Source organism: Leuciscus leuciscus, assembly GCF_965113295.1.
Source record: "Leuciscus leuciscus genome assembly, chromosome: 5".
Classification (NCBI taxonomy): Eukaryota; Metazoa; Chordata; class Actinopteri; order Cypriniformes; family Leuciscidae; genus Leuciscus; species Leuciscus leuciscus.
Window position 1 is genome coordinate 37,814,569 of NC_138729.1, and position 26,984 is coordinate 37,841,552.

At 36.6% G+C, this 26,984-nt stretch overlaps 1 protein-coding gene and 1 long non-coding RNA gene across 3 annotated transcripts; one reads left to right on the forward strand and one right to left on the reverse strand.

Annotated features, from left to right (window-relative positions):
* The first annotated feature begins 365 nt into the window (after positions 1-365).
* Positions 366-24,734, forward strand: mfsd3 (major facilitator superfamily domain containing 3). Of its 2 annotated transcripts, none has more exons than XM_082170793.1 (6): positions 366-492; positions 801-1,533; positions 7,814-7,961; positions 13,492-13,592; positions 17,608-17,717; positions 21,891-24,734. In XM_082170793.1, the coding sequence occupies exons 2-6, from the start codon at positions 843-845 to the stop codon at positions 22,092-22,094; spliced, it is 1,254 nt and encodes a 417-aa protein (XP_082026919.1). In that variant the 5' UTR covers positions 366-492; positions 801-842; the 3' UTR covers positions 22,095-24,734. The 2 variants fall into 2 exon arrangements, with proteins under 2 accessions (XP_082026919.1, XP_082026920.1); XM_082170794.1 differs by having other exon boundaries at positions 377-487.
* On the reverse strand, positions 23,226-26,855 carry LOC309499522. Its single transcript, XR_014206282.1, has 2 exons — positions 25,533-26,855; positions 23,226-25,375 (listed from the first exon to the last, which is right to left on the reverse strand). It is a non-coding gene; the product is annotated as an uncharacterized lncRNA (long non-coding RNA).
* Between the last annotated feature and the right edge of the window lie 129 nt (positions 26,856-26,984).

Sequence of the window (26,984 nt, forward strand, 5' to 3'; positions counted from 1 at the left end):
CTGTATATTTATCTAAATTCTTTAAAAATGAATTACATTTTCTTTGCAACAGGGTTTATAAACTTACCTGCAGTATAGAAACTATTACCACGAAAGATTGAGGATTACAAAGACTTGTGAGATGTCAGAAGAAACACATTTGGCTGGAACAATGGGAGAGGTGGGAAATAGATAAATATTGACTAAGTTGCGTATTGACTTACTTAATGGACTTGGGAAAAGTTTAGTACTTCATAATGTCATCGGATAGGTGTCAGCTGCACAAACCAAGTCTTGCTGTGATTCCTGGCCTACGCTGGTTGCAGTACCGGGTGGCGCTGTTCATTTATTGGCTGTGAAACAGGGGCTCTGTCGAGGGCTGTATGTTGATTGGTTGAATGAGTACGTTACGTCACGCGCTTCCGCGGAAGTAACGAGGATTGGAAAATACGAGAGGTTATGCAGCATTGAGCATAGCGGGTTAAGGATACATTTACCTGTAAATACAGTAAGGTATTTGCTCTACTTAAATTGTGTCATTTGTTCATTGATGTATAATTTCGGTTGTTCGTACTAGTCCTATTCGAAAGTCTCCTTCAAGTAGAGCAAATGTGGACAGTGATGGACTGTTTATGACTGTGAATGAATCGTTCTTGTGCTCAAAGATTTAACTGTAGTGTAAAGCAGTTTGCAGAACGTCTATGAAAGATGTCTAATAACATTTGCACATGTTCTATCATTTATATCCACGTGTGACATTATGTCAGTGTCGTGAATGAATGACATGTCCATGTCAAACCCTCTATTTGTGTTCGTTCCAGAGTGCAGCCATGAGCTGAGGCTCCCCAAACCCGCCTTTCTCGATGATGAACGACAAGCTGGTGTTTCTGGGTCTCCTTTACTTCATCCAGGGTATTCCATATGGCTTGCAGTCATCCCTGCTCCCAGTGTACCTGCGCGGTGCCGGTCACTCCCTCACCCGGATCAGCCTCACCAAAATCCTCTACTTCCCCTGGGTGCTCAAGGTGCTCTGGGCCCCTCTGGTGGACCGGACAGGCACCAAGCGCTACTGGTTGGTGGGCACGGTGGCTGGTCTGGCCCTCACCTGTTTGGTGAGCGCTACTATTTCACCTGATGTTCAGTACATGGTTGTAGCGGGCTCCCTGCTTGCCATGAACTTGCTGGCATCCGTGCAGGACATTGCAGCTGATGGGGTGGCCGTGCGGCTGCTCAGGGGGCAGGGGGAGCTGGGTCTGGGGAACACTGTGCAGGTGGTAGGGTATAAAGCTGGGTCTGTGTTTGCTGGAGGGGGGCTGCTGGCTGTGATTGATGTTGCAGGCTGGGGCTGGATGTTCACACTGCTGGCCTGTGTGTACGGTGGTGTTGCTCTGTTTGTGTGGGGCGCCCCTGTGTTGGACGGAGAGTCGGCGCGGGGACAGGGAGAAGGACGGAGAGGGCCAAAGGATGTGATGCAGCCCTGGAAGGTGTGGAGGAAGCTCTTGTCTGTGCCAGGAACGCCATGGACGATGTTCTACGTCCTTACTTACAAGCTAGGTAAGAGATATGTCATTATTCAACACAATTTACATGATTTACGTTTTTACACTAGTTTCACACAAGTTCACACTAACCTATTGTTTTGTAGTTGTCTACTGAATAAATTATATTCAGACAGTTTAATTTGTAAAGGTGAAGTGTGTTGTTTCTACATCACCAGAAAAAATTGCCGTTTTCCCCCAAACATTTATAACTTTGCCCTACTATTCTGACATTCTTTTGATTTACTAGTCACTTTCCTGCTTAACATTTACAAATAATTTATTAAAATCTATTTTGTTTTTATGTGTGTATACATTTTATTTTAATACAATTATTTGTAAACGTTAAATATTATTTATGTGCTGTGCTATACAGCTATAAGTAAAGTTCCTAAAGTTATTTAGCAGGAAAGTGACTAATTTATTTTAGAATGGTGGGACAGAGGGAAAGTTATAAATCAAAAACTACAGCAACAACACCAACATATTACTGTGACTGATCATGAACTTAAAACTGAGCAGATTATATATATATATATACAGTATATACACACACACACAGTGGGGGCCAAACTTATTAGGACGGTAAGATTTTGTAATGTTTTAAAAGAAGTCTCTTCTGCTCACCAAGGCTTCATTTATTTGATCCAAAATACAGCAAAAACAGTAATATTGTGAAATATTTTTTCAATTTAAAATAACTGTTTTCTATTTGAATATATTTTAAAATGTAATTTATTCCTGTGATCAAAGCTGAATTTTCAGCATCATTACTCCAGTCTTCAGTGTCACATGGTTCAGAAATCATTCTAATATGCTGATTTGCCGCTCAAGAAACATTTATTATTATTTAATTATGTATTGTATGTTGAAAGCAGTTGTGTACAATTTCTTTTCAGGATTATTTGATGAATAGAAAGTTCAAAAGAACAGCATTTATCTGAAATAGAAAGCTTTTGCAACATAATAAATGTCTATACTGTCACTTTTGATCAATTTAATGCATCCTTGCTGAATAAAATTATTAATTTCTTAAAAAACAAACAAACAAAAAACTCTTACTGACCCCCAAAATTTTGAACGGTAGTGATAATGTTACAAAAGCTTTCTGTTTTCTACATTGATAATAATAATTAATGTTTCTTGAGCATCAAATAATCATTTTAGAATTATTTCTTAAGGATCATGTGACACTGAAGACTGGAGTAATGATCCTGAAAAATCAGCTTTACCAACACAGAAATAAATTGCATTTTAAAATATATTCAAATAGAAAACAGTTATTTTAAACTAAAAATATTTCACAATATTATTGTTTTTGCTGTATTTTGGATCAAATAAATGAAGCCTTGGTGAGCAGAAGATATTTCTTTTAAAACATAAAAAAAAATCTTACCGTTCTAATAACTTTGGCCACCACTGTCTATATATAAATATATATATAATTTTTTTAGTTCATGGCCAGTCATGGTAATGTGTTGTTTTGCCACAAGATGGCAGCCTTGCCCTTTTCCATCCTTACTGTCACATTATTCACTATGACTTTGAAGCTGCTAAACATCAGGAAACCATACACAGTTGGGTCATCCAGTTGTTCAGAATGTCTGCACTGAAACTGATATTGAAATCTTTCATTCAACTTTGAGCTAGCATTTAACTAAAAGCCTAACTTCTATGTTATGATTTGAATCAATAATATAGGCATACATAGCAGCTAATGAATCACTTTCAATAAGCTGAATGTGGTGTTTGGCACCAGAAGGGGATTATGTCCAGATTAGTCTCTTTGTGTCTGGTATTTTCATTGAAAAATTTTGTTTTGTTTTGTTTTGTTTTTTGTCTCTTCATTTGAGTGAAATATTTTTTGTCACATTTGATCAATTTAAGCAGAAAACCAGGCTTTGTGCAACTTGTGTATGTATATGGGTATGTGTCTCTGGCAAAGAGAGAGAGGTGGCACTGTAATCGGATGAGCTCCAGCAGACAAAATCAGACAGGACAAGCGGCAGACCCACTCTTAATCCGTCTTATAAGGTTTCTCCCCCTGATCATCATCACAATCATTATTAAACAGCACTTCGGATGACACCAATTACTCTAAATGCAATAACATCTTTCGTTTACAAGTGTGCTAGCAAAGTACACTGCAAAAACATCACTCTCCTAATCAGTATTATGTCTCATTGTTCAGTAAAAATATGTACAAATCTTTTAAATAAGATACTTTGCATACGATTTGTTTTAGAGAATATGCATGGATTGACATGTTTATTTTCTGTTTTCCATTGACAAATAGATTTTTTCCTTTTTAATAGAAATCTTAATATTTTTTTTAGCACAAATCTAACAATTTTGTGCAGGTCATGTTTAAAGCAAACAACAACAAATCAATTTGCTTGTGGGATGATAATTTTTTTTACTTTTTAGTCTCTGATAACAAGTCTTATCTAATGGAGTTTGCATCTCATGATTAATTTTAAATATTAGTATGATTTTTTTTTTCTTCTAGAATAATTAAAAGACAATAAAAATCACTTTAAAACTATCAACACACATTGATGTTGAGTGGAGATAGAAAGTCCATGCATTTAAATGGTCGTTTGCAGTTTTTTTTATTTAACTTCAATTGATTGTTTCTCGAAAGCTTTATATGATCATATATGAAGAGTTCAGATGCAAAAGCCTCTAAGTGCCATCTGAAATTTTCTTCAATATAATCATTTTTATCAAGCTTGTATATTTAAGTTCAATAATTTCACTTAAATGGCAATGCAAATTACCTATTAATTGTCATTTAAGTGAAATTACTTAACTTAAATATACAAGCTTTCTAAAAATGATCATTCTAGAAGAAAATTTCAGATGGCACTTAGAGGCTTTTGCATCTGAACTCTTCATATATTACAGTACATAGGAATTCACAAACTATAGTTCCCTGTTATTTACTTCCAAGATTTTAAAAACATGTTTATTGGATTGTAGAATAATGTGATTGTCTTACTAAGTTGTCAAATCAATCACACTTTACGGTGTTGTATGTCATCTAGAGCGTATTGCATCACAGGTTGTTACCAAAATGTGTTCAGCCCAAGCGTTGATAAAGGGTCATGGAGGGACAGTGATGGGATGGAGGGGGCTGGGATTTTGCCAGACGTGGTGCTTCCCTGGGAAGAGTCCAGCTGGAGATGGGAGTGTACTTGTGGGGGGGTTCAAATTGGACTCTGTATGGGAGTAGAAAACCACTTTTGCTCTGTGTCTCTCTGTCTTTCACTCTCTTTCTCTAACTATATATACATAACACACACACTCATACATGCTTATATGCATGTATATCGCCTGATGCTGCCCTCCCTCTGTCCCGCACAGCAGGGGCCAGGGAAAGGAGGGGCTTGCAGGGGGGATGGAGGGGTGACGCGAGCAGGAGGCAAATATTTTCTAGAGGGAACGCAGAGGACTGCAGGGGGGATGAATTAATGAACACCCACCACATGGTCAACTATGAGAGAGAGTGAAAGAGAGCGAGAGAGATGGTGGGGTGCAGGGGGCATCGGGTATGATGAAAAAGCGTGTGAGTGGAGGGTGATAGAGAAAAGAGAATTCCAAGGAAGAAGATGAGTAAAGTATGTGATGTCTTTTAGTTGACCTACCTTGTTTTCCCATTGTCTGGACCATTGTGTAACTCGGGTGTGAACATTAAAAAGCATTCTGTTTAGATATGTGAGCTTACATCACACTATGAATAGGATGCGTCTCCGTTCCCTATCCTTACCACCGTATCTTCGCTCATGAGTTTTGCTATGCTTTTGTTTCATCCGAACAATTGTTATTGTGTCCCAGAACGTAAAGGGAATAACCTAGACCTTTGCGTATTCTAACCTCAGAGGTCCGTAGAGACTTGGTACGGAGCTTGTCGTTGGTTAAGGAGCATTTACAATGGAGTTGTGTGACCTGCTCAAGTACACACAGATGCAGATACACACGGCACAGTGACCTACATGAACTGGGAGGGACCCAGGTTCCTCAGGCTGTTCCCATGCTGAAGACTCTTGGGACTTTGGATCGTAGAGTTGGTTTTAGTCAGCATCTAGTTCAGGTGGCGTTACATTGAAATGCACGCTCATGTTGCTCCAAACCCGTATGGCTTTCTATCTTCTGTGGAATACAAAAGGCGAATACTTAAATAATATCCTGGCCTTTCTTTTCTGTGCAATAAAAATAACTGAGGTCTGGGGCTATCAAGTTTGAACATTTTAACAACACATTGGATTGAAAGATCTCTGTTGATAATCATATGCATTTCAGTCTTTTCATTTATGGTGCTTTTTTGTCGTTTCTGAGACTTGAAAGTCCGTTATTCATTTTAATTGCATGTAAATAACCAGTATATTCTTAAAAATACCTCTTTTTCTTTCCATAGAAGAAATAAAGTTTGGACCAACATGAGGGTGAGAACAAGAAGACTATTTTCTTTTTTAGCTTGAACTATCCATTTAATTGTAATCATTAACAGGTTTTCTTTTTTATATATATAAAATGCAGTGGCAGAAAACTTTTTAAAAGGAGCCTCCAATCTTTCATCGGGTTTCAATCAGTACCACTGTAGTATGATTGTCATACAGTTCTTGCTGTCATAATTGTTCAGTCTCATCCTGAATCTGTTGTCCATTTTTGTCTTCATCTGTTCCCCATTATCTATCGTTGTTAACCGGAGTGAACTGATATAGCATCTCTCCCCGCTCTCTCTCTAACTCCCCCATTTCTCCTCCCAGTGCCTCCCCTCTTCTGCTGTGTTTTTGTGGATGTCTAATGAAATCCCATGTGAAATGGACAATTGTTGCTCTGAGATTATTTATAGAAATAAATAAGCAGCCTTGTTGTTTGTTTTCAATCCCTGCTTAAAAAATAATTAGTTTGAAGCAGCGTAGGAGAAAATAAAAAGACTGAGACAGAACGCTGAAGCGCATGTCCGGACTTCACATATGAGATGATCTACAGCATCTGAACTGTTCAATGATCATTTTTGCCATTTTGTATACATTTAGACTACCATGTTGTTGACACTGATCACTATTTGTTTCGCAGTGTTCCCTTTACATACATTTTCAACTATAATAATTGTGAGATTTTAGCAGAAATGCAGATTCATATTATCTTTTCATAATTTAGTTTTAAAAATGTAAAAAAATAGTAAAATGTTAAATGGTTAATCATTTTTCCCCCCATATATAATACAGTGCAAGTGTAGTTTCGATTACATTTTTACTATGGTAATAGCCTCTGTAGTTCTACCTGTGTTTACTATGCTCTTAAATAAATTATGGTTATGCAGGAACTGTGCTAAATTTTCACAAGGGTTAGGTTATAAATGACTACTTTAACATTAATCAACACACAATATAAGCAAAGTAACATGTGTGCAAGGTACAAACATACATTATGTTCATCCCACATAGAACTGCATTCTTATTCCTTGAAGGCATTGGACCTGGGTGGCGTAGCTACCTTATGATTCTCTAAGGAAAGATGTGCTGAATGTGAAAAACGAGTTCCATTGTTCATTGTTGCCACCACATTACAGACTTTACAACATTCTTTACAAATTTAGTTCTACTGTCAGACTCAATCCTCCACAAAGAAAGCAACGTCAAAGCGCTCACGTGCCACTGTCAGCGACCGTAGCAGAACTCAGGCAGAAGCGTCTGATTTTTGATTTGATTTTCTGTTTTTGTTTCTCACCGGTTTCATCCCGGGATCCCCGTAAGCGCAGTTTCTGTTTGACGGCGGTCTCAGAGCTGTCAGTCAGCGGGCTGTCTCGCTGTCAAACTGAAGGCAGACTCCATAAATAATGACAATGGCGTTAAATAATACACGGCGGCGGGTTACCGAGGCCTCTGTGCACCCACTATCATGCAGCGAGGCAGCCAGGCAGGACTCGGCGCAATGTAACGGCAACGTTTTCTCTGGCAGCTTTTTTTTTTTTTTTTTGTCAAGAGTTTAAGTGACAAACTCTCAGGAAAAAATGACTGGAAGGCAATCCAGGCACTGATCCTTTGAGGAGTAAAGTGCGCAAAAACAAAACAAAACGTGGCCTCTGCTCGTTTTGTTGTGATATGTAGTTAATATCAGGTTTTTAAAAGTCTGATGCAATGTGATAAGAATGCAACACATTTTCAATAATCCGGTCAATTTTCTTGGTCTTTTTGTTCCCTCTAACTAAAGTCCAGAGTTTACCTAGAAAAGAGCATTTACAATCGAGCGTGTGTGTGCCCTGATGTAATCCTATATTTTGTGTCCAGGCGAACAGGGGGCTATCACCATGTTTCCTCTCTTCCTGCTGGACCACCACATGACGGCCAGAGAGCTGGGGGTGTGGAACGGCATGGTTGCCATGGCATTTTCCATCTGCGGCTCATCAATCGGGGGCTTCTTGCTCTCTCAGTACAGGTAGGGAGTGTGTTTTGTTATAAAACGATGGTGAAACTGACTCAATTCTTGCTGCAACACCCTTTCAGCCAAGTCACGCTTTGCCATTAATGTTGCAGGAATTGTGTTTGAAGACTTTGGTGTGTGGATTTCACCTTACATCTTTTTCTAAACCCCCTCTTGCTTTATCGGTTTTTGTTGCCCACCGTCTCTCTGTGAAAGAAACACGGCCCTTTTCTTTTTCTCAGTGTTTTCTCACTATATCTCTACACCCATCTCAGCCCCAGGTGCGAAAGAAGGAGAGAGAAAGAGATAGAGAGTGTGTGTGAGAGATAGAAAGAGTGATAGTAATGGAAGTAAACACAGCCTTTTGTGGGAGCTGAGAGTAAAGCAGGCTCAGGTGTGAGCTGAAAGGCCTCCAGGATGCATAAGGTTGGACTGCGTGAATGGAGATATACTTGTTGCTGATACGTTGCCCTTGTCTACTGACCTGAGACCGGTTTTTACCAGTTATGTCTTGTAATAGTTAAGATAGGATTTTGGTGGTCTAACCCGTTCCAAGAGCAGTCGAAGTCGCTTATCTTCCTGGAGCGGTATTGACTGATAAGCCCACACACCTGTTAGTGTGCTCAGAGAAAGGCATGAGGAAGAGGATTTTGGAGAAAGACAAGTGCTGTGGTTCTGTGTTTATTTTGTTCCAGACTTGAGGGCAGACATCTAGTTATGTATCAGAGTTTAAAGTGAAATGATACTCTTTATACTGGACTTGTGCCATTTTCTCCAGGCAGGTTTTCTTTACATTATGGCATTATGAAAATACATTTTAATGCAGTTTTACACACCACTGGAATGCATTACATTATCCTCTGCACTTGCCTGTTGGTGTGTACCTTAGTTAAAATGATGTAATGTTGGTCTATTATTAGCCTGACAGTATATCAACCTTAGTCTACTGTCTCTATGAGCTGCAATTTCCGAGATATTTAACCATCTACACAAATTAGTCACTGAGGTGATCCAAACATTGGCTAGATCAGAGGCCATCACATCCAGAACAAAAAGTTTGGGGTCAGTAAGATGTTGTTGAAAGAAGTCTCTCACCAAGGTTGCTTTTATCTGATCAAGACTGTTTTATAGTGTAATTTATTCCTATGATGGCAAAGCTGAATATTCAGCAGCCATTACTTTGTTGTCACATGACCCTTCAGAAATCATTTTAATATGCTGATTTGTTGCTCAAGAAACATTTATTATTATCAATGTTTAAAGCAGTTGTGCTGCTTAATATTTTTAAGGAATCACATTGGAATACAGTGGAAACAGATACATTTTTCATGATTTTTAATAAATAGAAAGCTATATAATTGAGCAGCATTTATTTTAAATGGATTTTTCTATAACAATAAACATCTTTACTGTCACTTTTAAGCATTTTAAAGGTAGGGAAGGCAGTGTTTTTCAAAAATATTTATTTTATAATGGTTGAAACTCTCTTCACATCCTGATTGCAATCAATAATAGAAGCAATGTTTAGGATGGTCTAAACATATATATATTTTTTTAATAAATATCTTCTGTGAAAGTCTCTGAACCAAAAAAATGTTCGTCCAATCATTGCCTTTAGTCCGAATGTAATGCTACGAGGTCTTACCTGCCTGTAAACCTATGTATTTCCATACCTCCGCTCCAGTTCCATGAGAATATGCAGAGTTGTTGACAGACAGTCACAAACAAGACTGTAGAGTGCCACAAACAAACATCAGCCGACTTTTACAGTTCCTCCTGAACCAAAATAACAAGCTTATGCTGCGTTCACTCCCATGTCGTAACCATAATTACAAAATGGCAACCCGTGACTTTCTACTCGGAGCTGTTCACGTCATAAGACTCGGATTTATACTTTTCTATCTCAACACTTATCAACGGTGAAAATCTACAGCAGTCAGGTGGTTTCAAGTTGTTAACGTTCATTATTATTGTAAAGCTATGTGCTTTGAAACAGGTAATTTAACACCATCTCTTGTGATGCTTTGCAGACTCTGCTGTGTGTGTTCATGTGTTTTGGAGAAGGCGTGGCTTTGGAGACGCTCTGAAGGGAGGGTGGGATCTTACGCTTTCAAAGCTAGCGTGCTATTGCTAGCCTCTCTGAAATTGCCTATTCTACCTTTAATGTGTCCTTCTCAAATAAAAGTATTTATTCCTTAAAAAATAAAAAATTCTTACTGACCCTAAACGTTTGAATGGTAGTGAATATTTATTGTACAAATAGTCACTAGCCTAGTATTTAATTAAAATTTCAGTAGGTCCAGTCTCTAAATTTCCTTCAAGCAAATATCCAAACAATCATAATCATGTACTGGGTAGCAGGCCAATATGTTGTATGGAAATTAAATTAAATGTGCATTTAATATTATTGCTAGAGTGATTATGGGGAATATTCATTTCAGGGGCTTTGAGATGCTGTGGTCTCTAAGAAATGTAGATGGATACTGTAAATGAGCATGCCTTCAAAACCCCAGGGGACTCATGTATAAAACTTTGTGTGGATTTCATCCTAAAAGTGTGCGTGTTCACAAATGTTTTCAGATTTGTAAAACCGTATGTACACCATAGACTGTAAAAAAATAGATGTACAGCAGCCGAGAACCTGTCTCCACCCCGCCTCCTCCCCAAAAATAACCATATAAGGAGTTTACAACTCTACTATTCATATCCTCACCTGCATATCATTTCCATATCCATATTTCCTTCCATGTAATAGCCTACTACTGCTTTCAAAGACACTTGGACAATATGAGATTGAGATATTTGAGACTGTAAATGTTGTTTGTGCCGTCACATTACATTGCTAAGACTCATTTAGCATCCTTGTCTTGTTTAAAATAAAAAAAATCTGTAAAACAAAAAATGTCCCCCAAAATTGTAGGTATAAAATACTTTTCAGAAAATAATTATTCTCATTCATTCCTCTTGGCAAAATAGACTATTTTTAATTGTTTTAAACAAAACAAATGTATGCAGTTTTGTGCATATTTTAGAATGTTTAGACTGAAAAAGATACTTATTTTTCAGTCTAACAATTTTCAGACATCAGTGCTTCACACAGAACATAAAAAAAAAAAAAAAGTGTAAATCTTACCAATTCCTTTAAATAGGCATTTTCATGATGCTTGGAAGACTGCGTAAGGTGTTATCAATAGGCTACTGTCAGTCTGCACAGGAAAAGCCGCACACCTGTGTGCAGTTTGGCAGCAGTTGTACAGTACTGTGTCATCGGACCATTCGAACACCACAAGAGTCCGTGAGTGTCTGTCGTTATACTGCCTGTGTTGCTAAGCCATCTTAGTCAAGTGCGCATCACTGATCATAATTCGTGTGGAAATATTTTGTTCTGCTATTTAGAATACAATTTAAAGCAGAATTATGTAGCATTGCACTGGAAAATTGGTAAAAAGCAGCACATCCATTACAAATATTCACATTTCAATTTTAAACTTTTTAACTTGTGGATAATGATTTAATGTAATTTGAGTGCATTAATGAGAGTGGAATATTTAATATAAATGTGTAGATCAAATGGAAAAACAGAGATTTAAAATCATTTAGTTTACTTTATTATTTCACTCACACCGGTTAACAAGTGTGGTCTGGAGTGTGCGGACGGTTTGACATTTACGCCAAATAGATTTTTTTTACAAGTCCCGATATGTGCGTGGAAGATTGAGTATGTATATTTCAATGGCCATTTTGTGCAATGTTTATACATGAGGACCTGGGTGAGTGGGACATATGTGCAGTTAAATATCTACTTTACTCTATCTCAAATTTTCTTACCTTTCTATCTCTCCCTTTCTCTCTAACCTCTATTATTCTCGGCCCCTTCGTCTTTTTCCTGCTTTACCTTTCTCTCTCCCTTTCTCTCTCTCCGTCTCTATGCTAAAGGCAGTGTTAGTGAATGAGGAGGAATGTAAAGTTTCACACGCAGAGGGCTTGTTCATTCGACACAGTCGTGCATTCAGGCCTTGCTTCCCACAGATTGGGTTTCTGTCGTTGTCTGTTCAGGGCCACTAAAAGCTAATTTGGACACTTATCCCGGCCCCATCTGAAATGCTTGAGTGGCCAAAAACTGACCCCCATACACTGATCGCCATCAGCAATCTGAGAGTACGAATCTTATCGGGCCTAACTGCTCGTGTGATACACCTGTTTTAGACTTGCTTTCGATCTCTTGCATCCTTCTCTCTCTAAGTTGCTTGTTTTCCTCTTTAAGACTCTGTCTGTCTTTCTTACAGCTCTCTTTTTCTCTCTCTCCTCTCATCTGAGTGAAATATGAAAGAGTGTTATTGAGTGGATGCAGGGAGGGTGTTTGCATGAGAATGATGGCAGATTGGCTTTCTGTCTGACCGGCTGCTGTTGTTGACTGGGTTCATCTAGATCTAAAAGGCTGGTTTAAGATGACAGACGATTCCTTACTCTTCTCTTAAAGTTCAGTTGACCTTTACCCGCATCTCCTTCTCTCTTTCTCGACTTGCTTTCTCTGTCAGAGGCCTTGGAGTTTATTCACATGGAAAGGATATTTAATTGATGATGCAATTTTATACTTTTTTTTTTTTTTACAACCTTAGGGACAAGTCAAAGTAATTTTCAGGCAACAGATGCTGTCACCAGAGCTTAACTCAAGCCTGGTTATTAATCTTTCTGCCTGACTGCTTTAAGCATTAATACATTTGTTCATTTTAGAGAGCATGATGTAAAATTATGTGAACTGTACTGATAATTGGAAATATTAACAACTGATGTGACTCCAGACCCTGTGTGTGATTGACAGGGCCCCACGGGTGTTCTGATTGGAACTGGGAGAAATTGAGGTGTGTGATGGTCACTAATTAGCCGGGGGGTTAATCAGCCCGTGTCTGTGGATCTTGTCGGGTTATTGATTATGTTGTGACGGAAGTTCACCCAGTGGGATTCTTAACTGCTAATAGAGAATCAATTAGAGTGTGTAAGCAAACACACTGCATGCAAGCATGTGTACAGGAGTGCTTCTCTGTCTCAGTGTGGCAGTCCTGTGTGGTTGACCCTCATTAATGTCCTACAATAATTGATCTGTAAAATATTAGCCTATAGTTTGTTTGGTATATATTTTTTATATATGTCTTTTTTAAAGTTAAATTATATTGCACTACTGTTCAAAAGTTTAGGGTTGGTAAGATTTGCTCAACAAGGCAATATTTATTTGATACAATTTTTTTTTTTTTATTAATGTGAATTTTCAGCAGCCATTAGTCGTCCTTGTCACATAATCCTTCACAAATCATTCTAATATTCTGATTTGCAGCTCAAGAAACACTTTGTGGAACCTCTACCTGTGATGTCTAAATAAATGTCTTTACTATCACTTCTGTCAAATTTAAATGAATGTGTCCTGTAAAGTGTCCTGTGACTCATGAAAGTAAATGAAAGTAACTTTAATGTATATTATACTATTCATATTCGTATTTGTGTAGTATGAGATGATATGAACTGAACTTTCTCTCTTTTATGTCCTCAGTATTGGCCTGCTGATGAGACGTGTGTTTATGATGCGGACTATCGGCATGATCTTTCAGAGCTCACTTCTCGTAGTGCTGGAGCCCTCGCCCTTGATGAAAGGTGAGAAATTTGCATAGATGAACATTCTATAGGACCAGCATATTTTTATATATTTTTTGAATTTTTTTGCATTTTTATTTATTTTACTTTATCTCTTTGAATAGTTCACTGCTTTATAAATGAAAGGCCAGGGAAAAACTCTGTACACTGTAAGTTTTTCAATGCATTCAAAACAGGTTTATGACTTCCATGTACAGTTTGTTCTTAAGAGTCAAATGGCTCACCTGTAATTATGTATATATAGAAGTGAAATTGACCTGTTCTCCGCTGAGCTTTCTACTGTTCCCCTGCATTTAAGAATCCATAGGGCCGTCTCCGGTTTCCCGCGTTTTCCACTGTCAGGCTAAAGTGTCCATTTCAGCACCTTGCACAGAGTAAACAGGTGTTCAGGCAGAGTGTGTCTGAATAAAACTCTCAACACTGCATTAAACAACAGCATCTGATAAAAAGGGAGAGTATTAATATGGATGTCATACAGACCAGCATAGAGTTCATCTTGCTGTATGGTGAGATCAGAATAGAAAATTACAAAAAATCTAAAGTTGATGTGTGCGATTAAAAATATGTTATTTTAACATTGTTTAATTAAGTTAATTAATTAAATGTATCTATATCAAATGCAGATGGGTAGGATAATAAAGATATTTACACTCTTTATATGGCAGAAATAATTAATTATCAAAGCTTAACGTGTAAAAAAAATAAATAAAAAATGCAAACATTAATATGATCATCACATGATAAAGGCAAAAACTTATTTGGTACTTAAGCGACCTCTGGAGAATCAAAAAGGAAAATTCAACAACAACAAAAATGTATATAATATATTTAAAATATTTAAATATATTTAATTTAAATAATTGCCAATTGTTGAGTCTGTTAACAGACATGGTTTTATTTCATCAGCTGCTCAAGGCTGTTTATTTGTTGCCTTAGGTATCTGTTTTAATACAAAATCCATAGTACCAGAGGCTGATTTCTTACCGAAGACAAACTTTCAGTATTGATCCAAACTTATATCAGTGTGCTTTCTTTTCTGAGAAATTATCTTGAACTTTTATTCCATAAATCTTTTGTAAGACTCCTGTAGATCTGTTCTGATAACCATCTTCATAGTCCTAGTGCTTGGATTCAGCATAATTCAAGCAAAATTTTATGCATGAACTGTGTAGAAGTGATCATACAGAAGTTATGTCAAACATACTCTCTCCCGGTTCAACTTGCTTAAGTGGATTTGCGTTTCTGTTTCTGTCTGCGGAAGCTAACGCTATTTTACCTTGAGTATTCTCACGGCTCACTTTGATAAATGAATAAACCCATATTCATACCCTCTGCCTGTTTCTCTTATTTTTCCTTGCGCTGTCTCTTTCTCTCACAGGTGCTTTGAATGTTTATTTAATGAAAATGAAAAAAGGAAATGGGGAAACTCTTGCGCTTTAGCTGTTTCACTCTGTATTTTTTGCCACTGTATTACTTCTTCCCCAGGATGTCGTTGCTTTTTAGTCAAGATGTTTTTGTCAGCGAGCTTCTGTTTGACAACTCCCTCATCTCTCTGTCTTTCTTATTCTCTCTCTGTCTCTCTTTTTGCCACTCTCCCAAACGAAATGGAACAAAGCAACTCTGCACCCCATCTAACCCCCCTCAAAAAAAAAAAAAAGAGGAAAAAAGAATGATAAAGTTCTGCAGAAAATATTTTTCAATATTGTATGAGACTGGATGCCTCAGAAGAGCTGATTTTCCTTCCTGTGGTTCCTGGATAAGTAATGGAGAAGTCTTGTTAGGCAGAACTAAACATTTCCAGTGAATAATTCAGATGGAGCTGGATGTGAAAGCTTCATGATTTTTTTTTTTTGCAAATGGGCTTCTGGTAATGATTGATTTGAGATTCATAATTTTTAGAGGCTTTAATGGTAGACGGTCTGTCTCATGCTCTGGGTGGACGTTACTCAGGTGAATTTAATAATCAACTTCAAAATGGCCAAAAAGACACCGATTTCTAAGCGTCAATTGTGGCAACATATAAAGTCAGATTTTACTGTGTCTTAAGTTAAACTGCTAGTAGTTTGACATGGTTCTGTCTGCATAAATTATAGTCTGGGAGAGCTCAGTGTTATAATATCAAGCATGTACAGTACTGTTCCTGCTAACACAGGTTTGACAGTGTTGAGTCTGAGTTGAGATGAAACTGGATGAAAATTTCATATCATGATATAGTGATCAAAATTGTCATGATTATCAATATATTCATGGTATTGTTAAAATGTGCTGGAAGTATTCAAAAAGTACTCATATGTACACTGAAATCATTTCACCAAGTTTTATGCAGAAAATAGACAAACAACAAATAATATTAGCACTATGCACTTTTTGTCTGCATAAAAATAACATGAACTGGCGAACTTTCAACATAAATCTGAATATCAAAATAAATAAACACTACAAAACAACAGTAAAGCAGCAGTCCCTCACGGACGACTGCTGCATATAAACATAATAAAAAGCAGCAACATAAAGTTCAGGCCTGGTCCTCTCTCGTCTTGCACTGTTGTCACTCCTTTTTTTATCCATCCGGAGTTCCTCCGTGTGACTCGAGACAGGTGTGGAGCTCCGCCCCCACGGCTCTCGGTCACGCCCTGCTTGCCACAGACAGATTTTAAATGAACGAAAAATATTACTTTGGTGACCTACAACAAAACATGATTTCTATCTACTAATATGGGCCAGACTATAGATATACTGTAGAAAGATGATTAACTTCTATTAGATATGCAAAAGTTTTTTTAAAGTTTATTTTATTTGATTGTATTCTGTTTAATGTGTTTATATTTTGTTCGCTGCATAGGTTCTTTTTATGCTTTCTTTTTATATGCTCAATGTTTTATTGTACAGCAAAGAGCCAATCGCTGATTGATAAAGTCATTCTGTCACTGCAGCTGCCGTTAGAAGTTCCGGTTCTCGCACTTGGGACTCTATTTGCGCATTGACTCGTCTAACCTGAAAAATAAGCTTTTTTAACACTATTTGAGCATAAGAAACAACATTTATGGGACAATTCATGTCAGATTGTGTTGCTGATTTTGAAATATGTTTATATGTTTATATACTATGCAGAGGGTCTGTTCTTTCTTATATTCCATGTTCAGATATTTATACAACAAAATATTCTGGGGGCCACAACATTTTTGTGAAAATTACCAAAAACACTTTGCTGGCTGACAATTTATTTTTTATTTTTTATTTATTTTTTATAAACACTGGTGGGGAAAGAGTTCAGCACACAGTCTTTTCCTTTGTATTTTTGTCCGATTTTCAAATACTTTTTTTCTTAGTATTTTTATGATTCCCCTTGTTGTTGGTTGGCTTTGTTCATGGCTTATAGCGCTTTAACAAAGACTTTTTTTAAATCCCTATGGGAGAGATGAATGGAAAAAATACTTCTGGAATCAGCACCGCTGAAAAAGTGGCAATCTAAACTTTTCTGAAGACAGTAGGCTCCCTCTTATACATTCATAGAATTCATTCATTCATACACTCTTTCATATAATTTCTCTCAGCACCGTTCCTTCTGTCATGTTTTCACACAAAACAAAACCCATGCTGTGCCTGCGTGAGACTTGCTAACTTTGCTTAATGCTGAACAGTATTTACCGCGAGTTTTTCAATCACCATAGTCAGGTAAATTAAATATGACAGGTAATACTAAATATCTGGAATTTTTATCATGGCTCATCGTCAAACCGGTAAACGCTGAGTAAGGCCAAGCACAAACTACAAGACAGAAACTCATCACCCTGCACACATTTCTTCCCACAGGCCATCTCTCTCAATTAACACTGGCAGATATTCAGTGCAATATTTCAGAGGCATTATGAGTTTTTATATGCAATATCTAAATTCAGAGTCACAAATTCAAACTTGAGGTGTGTCTGCGTTCTGAGGCTTTTTGGCGCAGGCTTAAAACAAGGGCAGAATTTGAAATGTTGAATTAATGTGTATTGTGTCCGCTCTTCCTCAGGTATGGCAGTGCTGAGTATGAGTTTGCAGCATTTCATAGCGGGTCTTATCACCACTCTCACTTTCACCACGATGATGAACTGCACGCAGAGAGCCGAGGAGAGCATACAGGTATCACACACCACCCTCTTCAACTGACCACTCTTTCTCCCTGACAGGTCAGAACAGGCTGCTCAACAGCATCACACATGTTCACCTGAGGTCAACAGCAGGACAAATGTTGTGTTTGTGTCTGTTGTGTTTTCTCTACAGTTTCAGCAGCCAAGCTCCAAAGGCAGCAAAACATGCATCTTACAGTTTTTGATAGTTGTTGACAGGTAGAGTCTCACAACAGGCCGTGAGCTGCAGAAAGCCTGAGAGTGTTTCCTGTCTGCCACATACGTGAGCACATCACAGCAGTCAAAATCTCATTCATCTGTCAGTCAATATCTCCACTCAGAGAACTGAGCAGTTTTAACACTCTCTTTAGCTCTGCACGTCAACTCATTTCAACTCATCAATCACCTACAAAGCATACTCATCAGAAAGTATATTCAAATTCATAGATTTGACATTTTGATTTCTTTCTTCTTCTTTTTTTAATGTGTAGCCCAGTGGTTAGTTTGCATGCTCTGACACATTGTACATTAGTGCTTATGTGAACAATGCAAGATTGATTTGTGTTATTTCCAGACTCCGTTCCACAAATGGTTTCAAAACTTTCTTCCTAGCAAAGGTCTGCAAAGATTGTATATACACAACCGTTGAAAAAAAGTTCGATTTCAGATTTTATGGTGTCAAAAACTCTTATGCTCACTAAGGCTTTTATATTTGACAGAAAGCACAATCAATCATTTTAATATAATTTATTCCTGTGATGACAAAGCTGAATTTTCAGCATCAATACTTCAGTCTTCAGTGTCACATGATCCTTCAGAAATCATTCTAATATGCTTATTTGGTGCTCAAGAAACTTTTCTTATTATTATCAATGTTGAAAACTCTTTTGCTGCGTAATATGTTTGTCTTTTTCAAGGTTCTTTGATGGAAAGCAAAGATCAGCATTCATTCAAAATGGAAATCTTTTGAATTATAAATGATAATTTTGATCAGTTTAATGTATCATTACTGAATACATTAATAAAAGCATAACAACTCAACTTTTAAACATTTGGCTGTAAATGAATGAAGCATTTATTATTCCAGGAATATTAATTGCTGGAGTGATTATAGGGGTTCATTTCCAGGGCAGATTCTGTTTTTTTTTGTTTGTTTTTTTTAAACTTTTTTTTCTGGTTGCCAATTGGGCATTTATTCTATTATACATGTTAGAGATAATATTAATATTTTGTTCTTCAAAAATCAAAAAAGGTTTTTAGTAACTGAGAATTATATCACTATTTATACAGCTATAGTATTTATGAAATCCATGCTGTAAATCTATAAACAAAGATGGCATACAGTGCAAAAGTTTGCTCTTGTGACAATCAGTGCCGTTTTGTTCTGAATATGGGCATAAGATAAATAAACAGCAGATAGTTTGTGAAACAAACCTATTGCACATTGTATTTCTCTTCAGATGTACTGTTCTGGGGTGCGTTTCCCGAAAGCATCGTTAGCCAACTATGGTCGCAAGTTCCGTCGTTATCAGCATAGTTCAACGAGTCTGTGTTTCCCGAAACCATAGTTCCAACGAACGTTCGCAAACAGCATCGCGAACTTGTGTGGTTGGAACGACAGCTCTCGAGCTGTGGTTAGAAACATAGTTTCTAGTTTACATGAGATGTAGACTGAATAAATCCTTATCTTTAGCAAAATAAGCAAGCTGACATTCAGTACAACCCGTGTTATGTATTTAGAATACATACAAATGTAATTTACGTCTTTTAGTTTGTCAAGAGATTTAAAGCACCGTTTTTGAAGACTATGTAAGACTATGTAAGAACGAGCCAAGTATTGAGTCTGGTAATAAAGCAAAATAACTGAGAAAAATTTGAAATGGTCTTCAGATGCCATGTCTGTAACTTATATGACAAAATCTAGCGGTTATTCGATCTCAAACAGATTAATTAAAATAAGTTATTAGTCCACCACGTGCGAGACGTCATAAACCAACGTGGTTGAATGATACTTTGCGACATACGGTTTCGGGAAACAGTCGTGACTAGCTAGTTGATTTCTCCAACGATGCATCGTACTATGGTAGTTAAGCAGCGAGCTATATAGTTGTACGGGAAACGCACCCCTGTGCCACTTTTATAGTGTAAAGACAGCTTACCTGTCTATCAAAAACAGTCCATCTATATCACCTCTGTTCTTCACAACACTCCACTCCTTATTATGTCCCACTAATCTTGTGTTGTCTAATTTCTCTCTTTGTTAGTTCAGTTGTTCATTCTCTCTATTTGTTTATTTATGTGTCCCCTAGATGATAAACGGTAGTTCTCACTGTTCATATATCTCTCCCCTCCCATGTTCTCTCGTTTCGTCCCATCGTTCATCTTTGACATGACAGTATTGTCCTGTTTAAATGTGCCTGCGCTGCTTGCATGTGATCTTTCACTGCTCTCTTTGCTATTTGTCACTTCACCAGCTCAATACCTGCTGAATTAATGGTACTAACGAAACTCATTACACAATAAGAGAAAGTGCTTGTATGTTTTTCCTCAGCCTCTAAGCAATTAAAAACTTCAGATTCACATTTAGAAGAAAATAACCAGGAGGATGATTGTAAACTGTAGGTTAATTCGAAATGTCCTTATAACATACTGTACATACTGTAGCGAGAGCAGCTTGTGTGTGTTTGTTTTAAGGTGGTTTTAGATGACCGAAAACCGATACTGTGAATGTTTGTGAAAAGGCCCTAGAGGGAGAAACTGAACACCTTAAACAAGTTTGTAGGAATAAAGGTACTTCACTTAACTTTGGTGGCGAGGCCATGTGAAGGAATGGACTTGGCTTTGCTTTCCCATTCTGTGTGTTAAGTCGAAGGAATAGAGTATGGAGACAGTCTCTAACGTCCAGACAAGAGAGGGATTCAGACTGCTCTTTGATCCTCCTGTTGGAATTGTTTTGATGTGAGGCGAAGTAAAAAATTGATAAATAAGAATCATGTTAAAAAGTCATCTGTTATTTTGAAGAGTATCAAACCACGTCAAAAAGGAAAGCAAACATTTCTGTTGTGCGTGTAATCTGGAGTGTTACACCGGAGTTCGAATCCTGCTCAGTTTTTTTTTTTACTTTGCCTCCTCTCCCCGTTGTTTCCTGTACTATCTCTAACTGTCCTGTCCTATGAAGACATAAAGGGTCATAACATTTAAATTAACATAGCACAGTGTATATTAGTTATCGTACAATATTGGAGATATTTTTTATTTGTTGTGATATTGTATATTTAATTATGCATGTTCAATTGTGCCTGCTCATTTCCCCTATTTTTACATTTAGATTACCTTTGCCATCATCTAACATCTTCTTAAAGTTTGCCTTTACACTTTTTAATAATCTTAAATTAAATATCCATTTTCATACTGTACATTATAGTGTTATTTTAGTATTATTTTATGCTATAAATACTTATATTTATTAATATTTTGAATTGAATTTTATTTTAATATTTTCAGCTTTTAAATTAAAATTAAAATTTTAAAATGTAATTTTTACCATAAAAAAAAATCTATTTATCTTTGATTTATTTTTATTTCAGTTTTAATTTGAGTAATTTAAGTACTTCAACTTATTTTATTTCAGTTAGTTTCTAAGGAAAAACATTTTGTTACAGTTTTTGTTCATTTTTGTTACAGTTTGTCATCTAACATTTATATTTTATTTCAGTCAATGGAAACTTTTTTCATAGTTTTAGAAGACAACGACAAAACTGAAAAATGATATGCCTAGCATTACATGTTGTAGTGTTTAAATTCACTTGTATTATTTAACATGACAGATTTTTTATTATTTAGGCAATATAGTGTAGAATTGTAATATAAGTCATTTGTTGGTTTTCGGCCATAACATGGAAAAAAATGTTTGGGTTATTGGTCAATTTTTTTTAAATCAGTGCATACTTAATGTAAAGATCTCTTTTGTAATTAAGTGCTGGACCTGGATCTGAAAACATTTTTTAAAAAGTAGAGATCAGCGAATAAATTACAGTTGTACACGTGTAACATCTGTGTCTAGCCTAATAGCAAAACACATTCCCCTTATCTTTATAATTTACTGTCCCTTTTTCACTATTCTTGAGTCAAAAGTTAATGCTAAAACTCTTTCTATATTTTTCTCTCTCTGTCTGTCAATCTTTAGGCCACCCACTACAGTTTTCTGGCCACTCTGGAGGTCCTAGGCAAACTGAGTTTTAGTGCCCTTGCTGGAGGTATGGTGGACACTGTGGGGTTTCCCATAGCCTTCATCATCTTCCTCTTCCTCACCTCCAGCAGTGCACTGCACGTGTGGAGAGCCACAGAGACTGGTGTCCTGAAGGAGCAGCTTAAAGGCCAGCCACTGTGACCAGTGTGAGCCTCAGAGGGCTGAGTGAGTTAATGTCTGGGTGAAAGAGAGCGAGATTGAATCGTATGCTTAGAATAAGATACTGGTGACCAAATAGACAGACAAGCAAATATGTTGTTTTTATTTGTATTTATTTATGACACAACCAGCATTGTCCGAGACATAAGCCACATGCACACTCTCAGTACCTCTGAAAAACACTGCAAATGTTTAACAGCCACATATAGTCAACTATTTAAAGGTACTTGCTTTTATGAAACAAGTCATCCTGAATGGCAAGCAGACTGAGCTATGGCAACACTGTGAGCATGCTATGTAGTCTGTCTGAAGGACAACAGTTGTTCATTAAAAAAAAACCAAATGGTTTATCCATTGTTTGCTATAATGGACAATGCTAAATGTGTAATTCAACAGAATCGTACTAGTCATAAAAGGTTTAAAGCTTGTTTAAGGGTCTAGTATAGTTTGGTTTAGTTATACACACCCTAGTCATTTACACATTTCCTTATATGCAGCATGTATTCATCTTAGAAATGCCTTTAGTTTTTAATCGCAGACACCATTCAGCTTAATGACCAATCAGCAGCATGCTGGATTTTAAGAATCGCTTGACTTCAGAGTCATGCAAATTTGGAAGCAGTATGAACATTGAATTATGGTTCTATGATTAGTGGAGTGCTTTTTTGTATTCTCAATGCAATACTTGTATTAAAGGGGTCATATCACGGGAAAATAAAAGTTCAATGTACTATGAAAAAGCACTGTTCCTTTTGACAATGTTATACATTGACTCTTATTTGTAGTTCAGGAACTCCCAAAAATATGACTTAACTCCACAAGAATTAGTGATGAGAGTTAAAAACCTTGTGCTGCTCCTGGTTGTGTATAGCACCTGAATATCTGCTTATCCTTTCTAGGATTGTTAGGAAATGTTAGGAAAGAATGGCTCAGCAGAAAACGTGACCCAACTATTTCTCATTTCACTTACCTAGACTGTGTTTACGTATTCAAGGCACAACACCAAAAATTGCTGGAAAGAGGGTGGAGAGCAGTCATGATAATACTAAATTAGGACTGTTTTGATATATAAAACTTGACTAACATTGTAAGTGGACCTCAGGGAAAAAAATATTCAAAAAAGTATGATATGACCCCTTTAATGTCTGTTAAATACTGTACATTGAAAGTTGAATGCTACATTGAAAGCTGTCAACTCATCAAGCTCATTTTTTTGAGCCAATACTATATTGTTTAAAATTATGTATTTTTTGTATAGTGAGTTGTCTGCATTTCCTATGCAATAACACAGATTTGTTCTTGATTTTTCAATATAACTGCTTCTCATCATACCTGAAAAAGATTTTTTTTTTTTTTTTTAGGTTCTTGAGTCAGTGAAATTTAGTCTATCATCATGAATCGATATACAAAACTTAATCCTTAAGTTCTTGTAAAGGACTGTGGGTAATTCCCTGAGTCACTATCTTCCTGAGCCATGTTTTATTTTTGAATATGTTTGAATTGCCTTACTTTTTTTATATAGTTTATTGCAGAGCCAAAACATGTGGAGATATTGTTGAGACTAGATGGGTATACGTGTGGATTTTGCCATAACTAATGTGTTTAAGATACCTTGAATCTATAACATATTATAATTCTTTATACAAATTTTGGAGGGCAATTTTAATTGCAAAAAAAAAAAAAAAATGAAAATGCAACTATACATGTATAAAGCGCATTAGGTCTGTGTACGTTCAATGCGTTCATTCATTTTTCGATTTAATATTGAAATTAGGAATATTTATTCGTTTTTTTTCGTTTAGTTTTTTCACAACAACAAAAAATACGAGAATTCGGCTTGATTTTAGATTTTTAGACCACATGTAGGGCATGAAACGCCCCTTTCTTCTGATTGGTCAACCAAAGATCAACCCATTCTTCCACAGTTCCGTGCAGAATAAAAGTCCTCCGCTTCTGGATGGATTCTTAAAGTCTTTATTACAAATAATCTCTCTCTCATCCAACAACCGGACGACATGGGTTTGACAACCCAGAGAAATATTATCTGATTATTTCAGAAATGTTAATGTTGGTTGTCTCTCATCTGCACCCACATTACCCATCAGCCTACTTCTTCAGCACAACACTGGTTTTATTTAGTTGTCCAACTATCAGAATCTGTGTGGCAAAGCTGTGTGACCCACTGGACAGCACGGATCGGATCATTTTATGTTGTAGCGAAGCGCACATAAATGAGCCGTTTTCTAATTTTCTTCTTTCAATATTAAATCGACAAACAATTGAACACCGCGTACACGGACCCATTTACAGTAAATGTTTCCCATGCTTGTATAGTGTAGGATAGTCTTGTGTCATTTTGCTCTTGGGTTCATGTTAACAATGCTTCTGTTTTTTTGTTTTTTGTTTTTTTTAGAAATAGAAACAGACAGCCACAACTGAATAATACATTTTTAAAATGGTTCAAAGCTCATCCTTTTATTAGATAACTGAAAAAGGTATGGCCAATTGATGGTTATCATTAAATACTCTGATTAACAAAGGCCTTACCAAACAAAACATATTTTGGGGACATTAGCCCTGACTATACATGTAGGAGACTAAAAAATAAAAGCTATTACTGAACCCAGTGTGTGCCTGTACTTTTGTGAGCTTATCAGACAAGAATTAAAAGCCATTAGTCTGTGTTATCAAGAGATCCTGGGCCATAAGACTTAACCTTAGTCTTTAGAAAATCCAATATTGTGTTGTGTACATTTGTGGTTTATACACTGCTCTGAAGATCTAAAGCAGAGTGAAATACTAACAACTCAAGTATTTTCCCAGATGGAGCCTGGCGATGTTTCCCCATGAGATGACGCAATAACTGTAGAACCGTATGTTGTTGATGGGATTGAACCATATCCCCAGCTTTTACCATGACACTGTATACTCTCCCTCACCATGACAGAGAGGTGATTCTTCCCGATCTGTCAAAGGGATTAGGAGTCCTTGCGTAATTCATGAATAGACCTGCACTTCACCTTTTCACTGTGACATTATTTCCTGGGTGGTTTAGATAGAGAAAAAGGACAGGGAAGAAAGGAAGGGAGAGTCTTCTTCACACTTCACCTTCGGAAAATAACAAGAGAACTTGTCAAATGGAGAGTGTGTATGTTTACATGCACCTTTATAATTGAGCTCCAGCAGGTTTTTTCATAGTCTTCAAAAGTATATTCAGAAATATAGATTAACTATGCATTACACTCTAAAAAGTGATCAGTTGACTTAAAAAAATGAGGAAACCCGTTGCCTTTAAATAAACTTCATGCGTAATTGTTATGTGGTTATAAAAGTTACGTGGAATTGTCAAGTTCGCATAACTTATTTTTTTTCAATTACGCATGATGTTTCTTTCTTAATAATTATAAGGCAACGGGTTACCTCACTTTTTTTAAGTTAAGTTAACTGATCACTTTTTACAGTTATTTTACAGTATGTATTGTATAGTTTCTTCAGCTCTTAGCCAGAAACAGAAACAGTTGCTTGCTTTAAGTACATTACGGTGGAAAATGTTAAATCTGGGTCCACATGTTTTAGCAAAAATGGAATGTATGTCACTCACATGTCACGTCATTAAATTGGCTGTGCTTTCAGCTATGAAAAAGTATACAAATGTATACAGTAAATCAATTGACCCTTTGCACAGTCTGTGATAATGCGTTTTTTACAGTGATCAACATCATAAATCTTTTTTTATTTTCATGTAAAAAGAATTTATGTACATTGACATTTATTAGTTAATTCAACAACATACTTTGCGTTTTATCTCCTAATATATTGAATCACTCTATATATTTTTTTCTCTTTTGTAAAATCATAGAAACACTAATATGGATTTTTTTGGGGCTATTGGATCAAATGGGAATGCAAAAATGATCTTTGTTATAGTTTCCTTTAACCAGAAGTTTATCCAACTATGACAACTTCCGCATCTGAGAACCCCAGATATGTGAAAAGGGTCCATTCTGCTGATTTTTCCTTCAAAACCAACACAGGAAATACATGTGAAAATAAATGTTAAATATGTCAAATGTAAATTGTAGTCTGTCGAATCCATCTCTGCCTGTTTTTTGTGGTTAGAATTTCTGTTGGTACAAAAATAAAAAGTATTGATTATTTTAATGAACACTGCCTACATTTTCTTAAATTGTTAGCCTCATAGGTTGTTCTGTTTTCTCCTTAGACTTTGGTCAAATAGCCAGTTAACCTCCAATTAGCTTTTGGGTATGAAATGTGCCCTGGATTCCCATTTACAGACAGCTGAATGTGACCACCAACTGTTTTTAAGGTAGCAAAGCTGTTGTAAATTGACTTGTCTTACCTAATAGCAACAAACAATAGGTATGACATGAAACAGACCTCAAGTTGTTTCTTGTGCTTTTCCCAGGCATTGAGTTTCCATTTTCTGGGAGCAGAAAGAAGCATTAGAGCCTCAGGTCTTTGGGAAATAAGCTGAGAAGAGAAGAAAGGACACAGTGTAGAGTGAGAAGTAAAGGGACAGTTTGTCTCGTGGTGTCGATTGGAGACAGACCCCCGACTGGGTCCGAGAAATTGGGAGGAGTTGTCCAGCTGAGTGAGTGAGTCCAGAGACTGTACAGTCACCAAAGCCATTCTGCTGCTTTCAGTTTCAGCCTGTCTTTGCATGTCTCATCCAAACTTTGCACAATATTTTTCACTTGAAACTTGACCGTTCCGAATCCTTAATGTAAACAGTAAAATTTGAGTATCTTTGAGATACTATTATAGTTTTAATTAATATTTTGAATTATTATTATTAATTTATTTCATATTTTGTTTTCATTTAAACGTTTAGCTAGTTTTAGTAATTTAGTC

What these genes read in the sequence shown, in the direction of transcription:
- mfsd3 (XM_082170793.1), top strand. Translation starts at nt 843, where the DNA reads ATGATGAACGACAAGCTGGTGTTTCTGGGTCTCCTTTACTTCATCCAG. An exon ending in CGTCCTTACTTACAAGCTAG is followed by an intron (nt 1,534 to 7,813) that starts GTAAGAGATATG and finishes TTTTGTGTCCAG; the next exon opens with GCGAACAGGGGGCTATCACC. An exon ending in TTCTTGCTCTCTCAGTACAG is followed by an intron (nt 7,962 to 13,491) that starts GTAGGGAGTGTG and finishes TTATGTCCTCAG; the next exon opens with TATTGGCCTGCTGATGAGAC.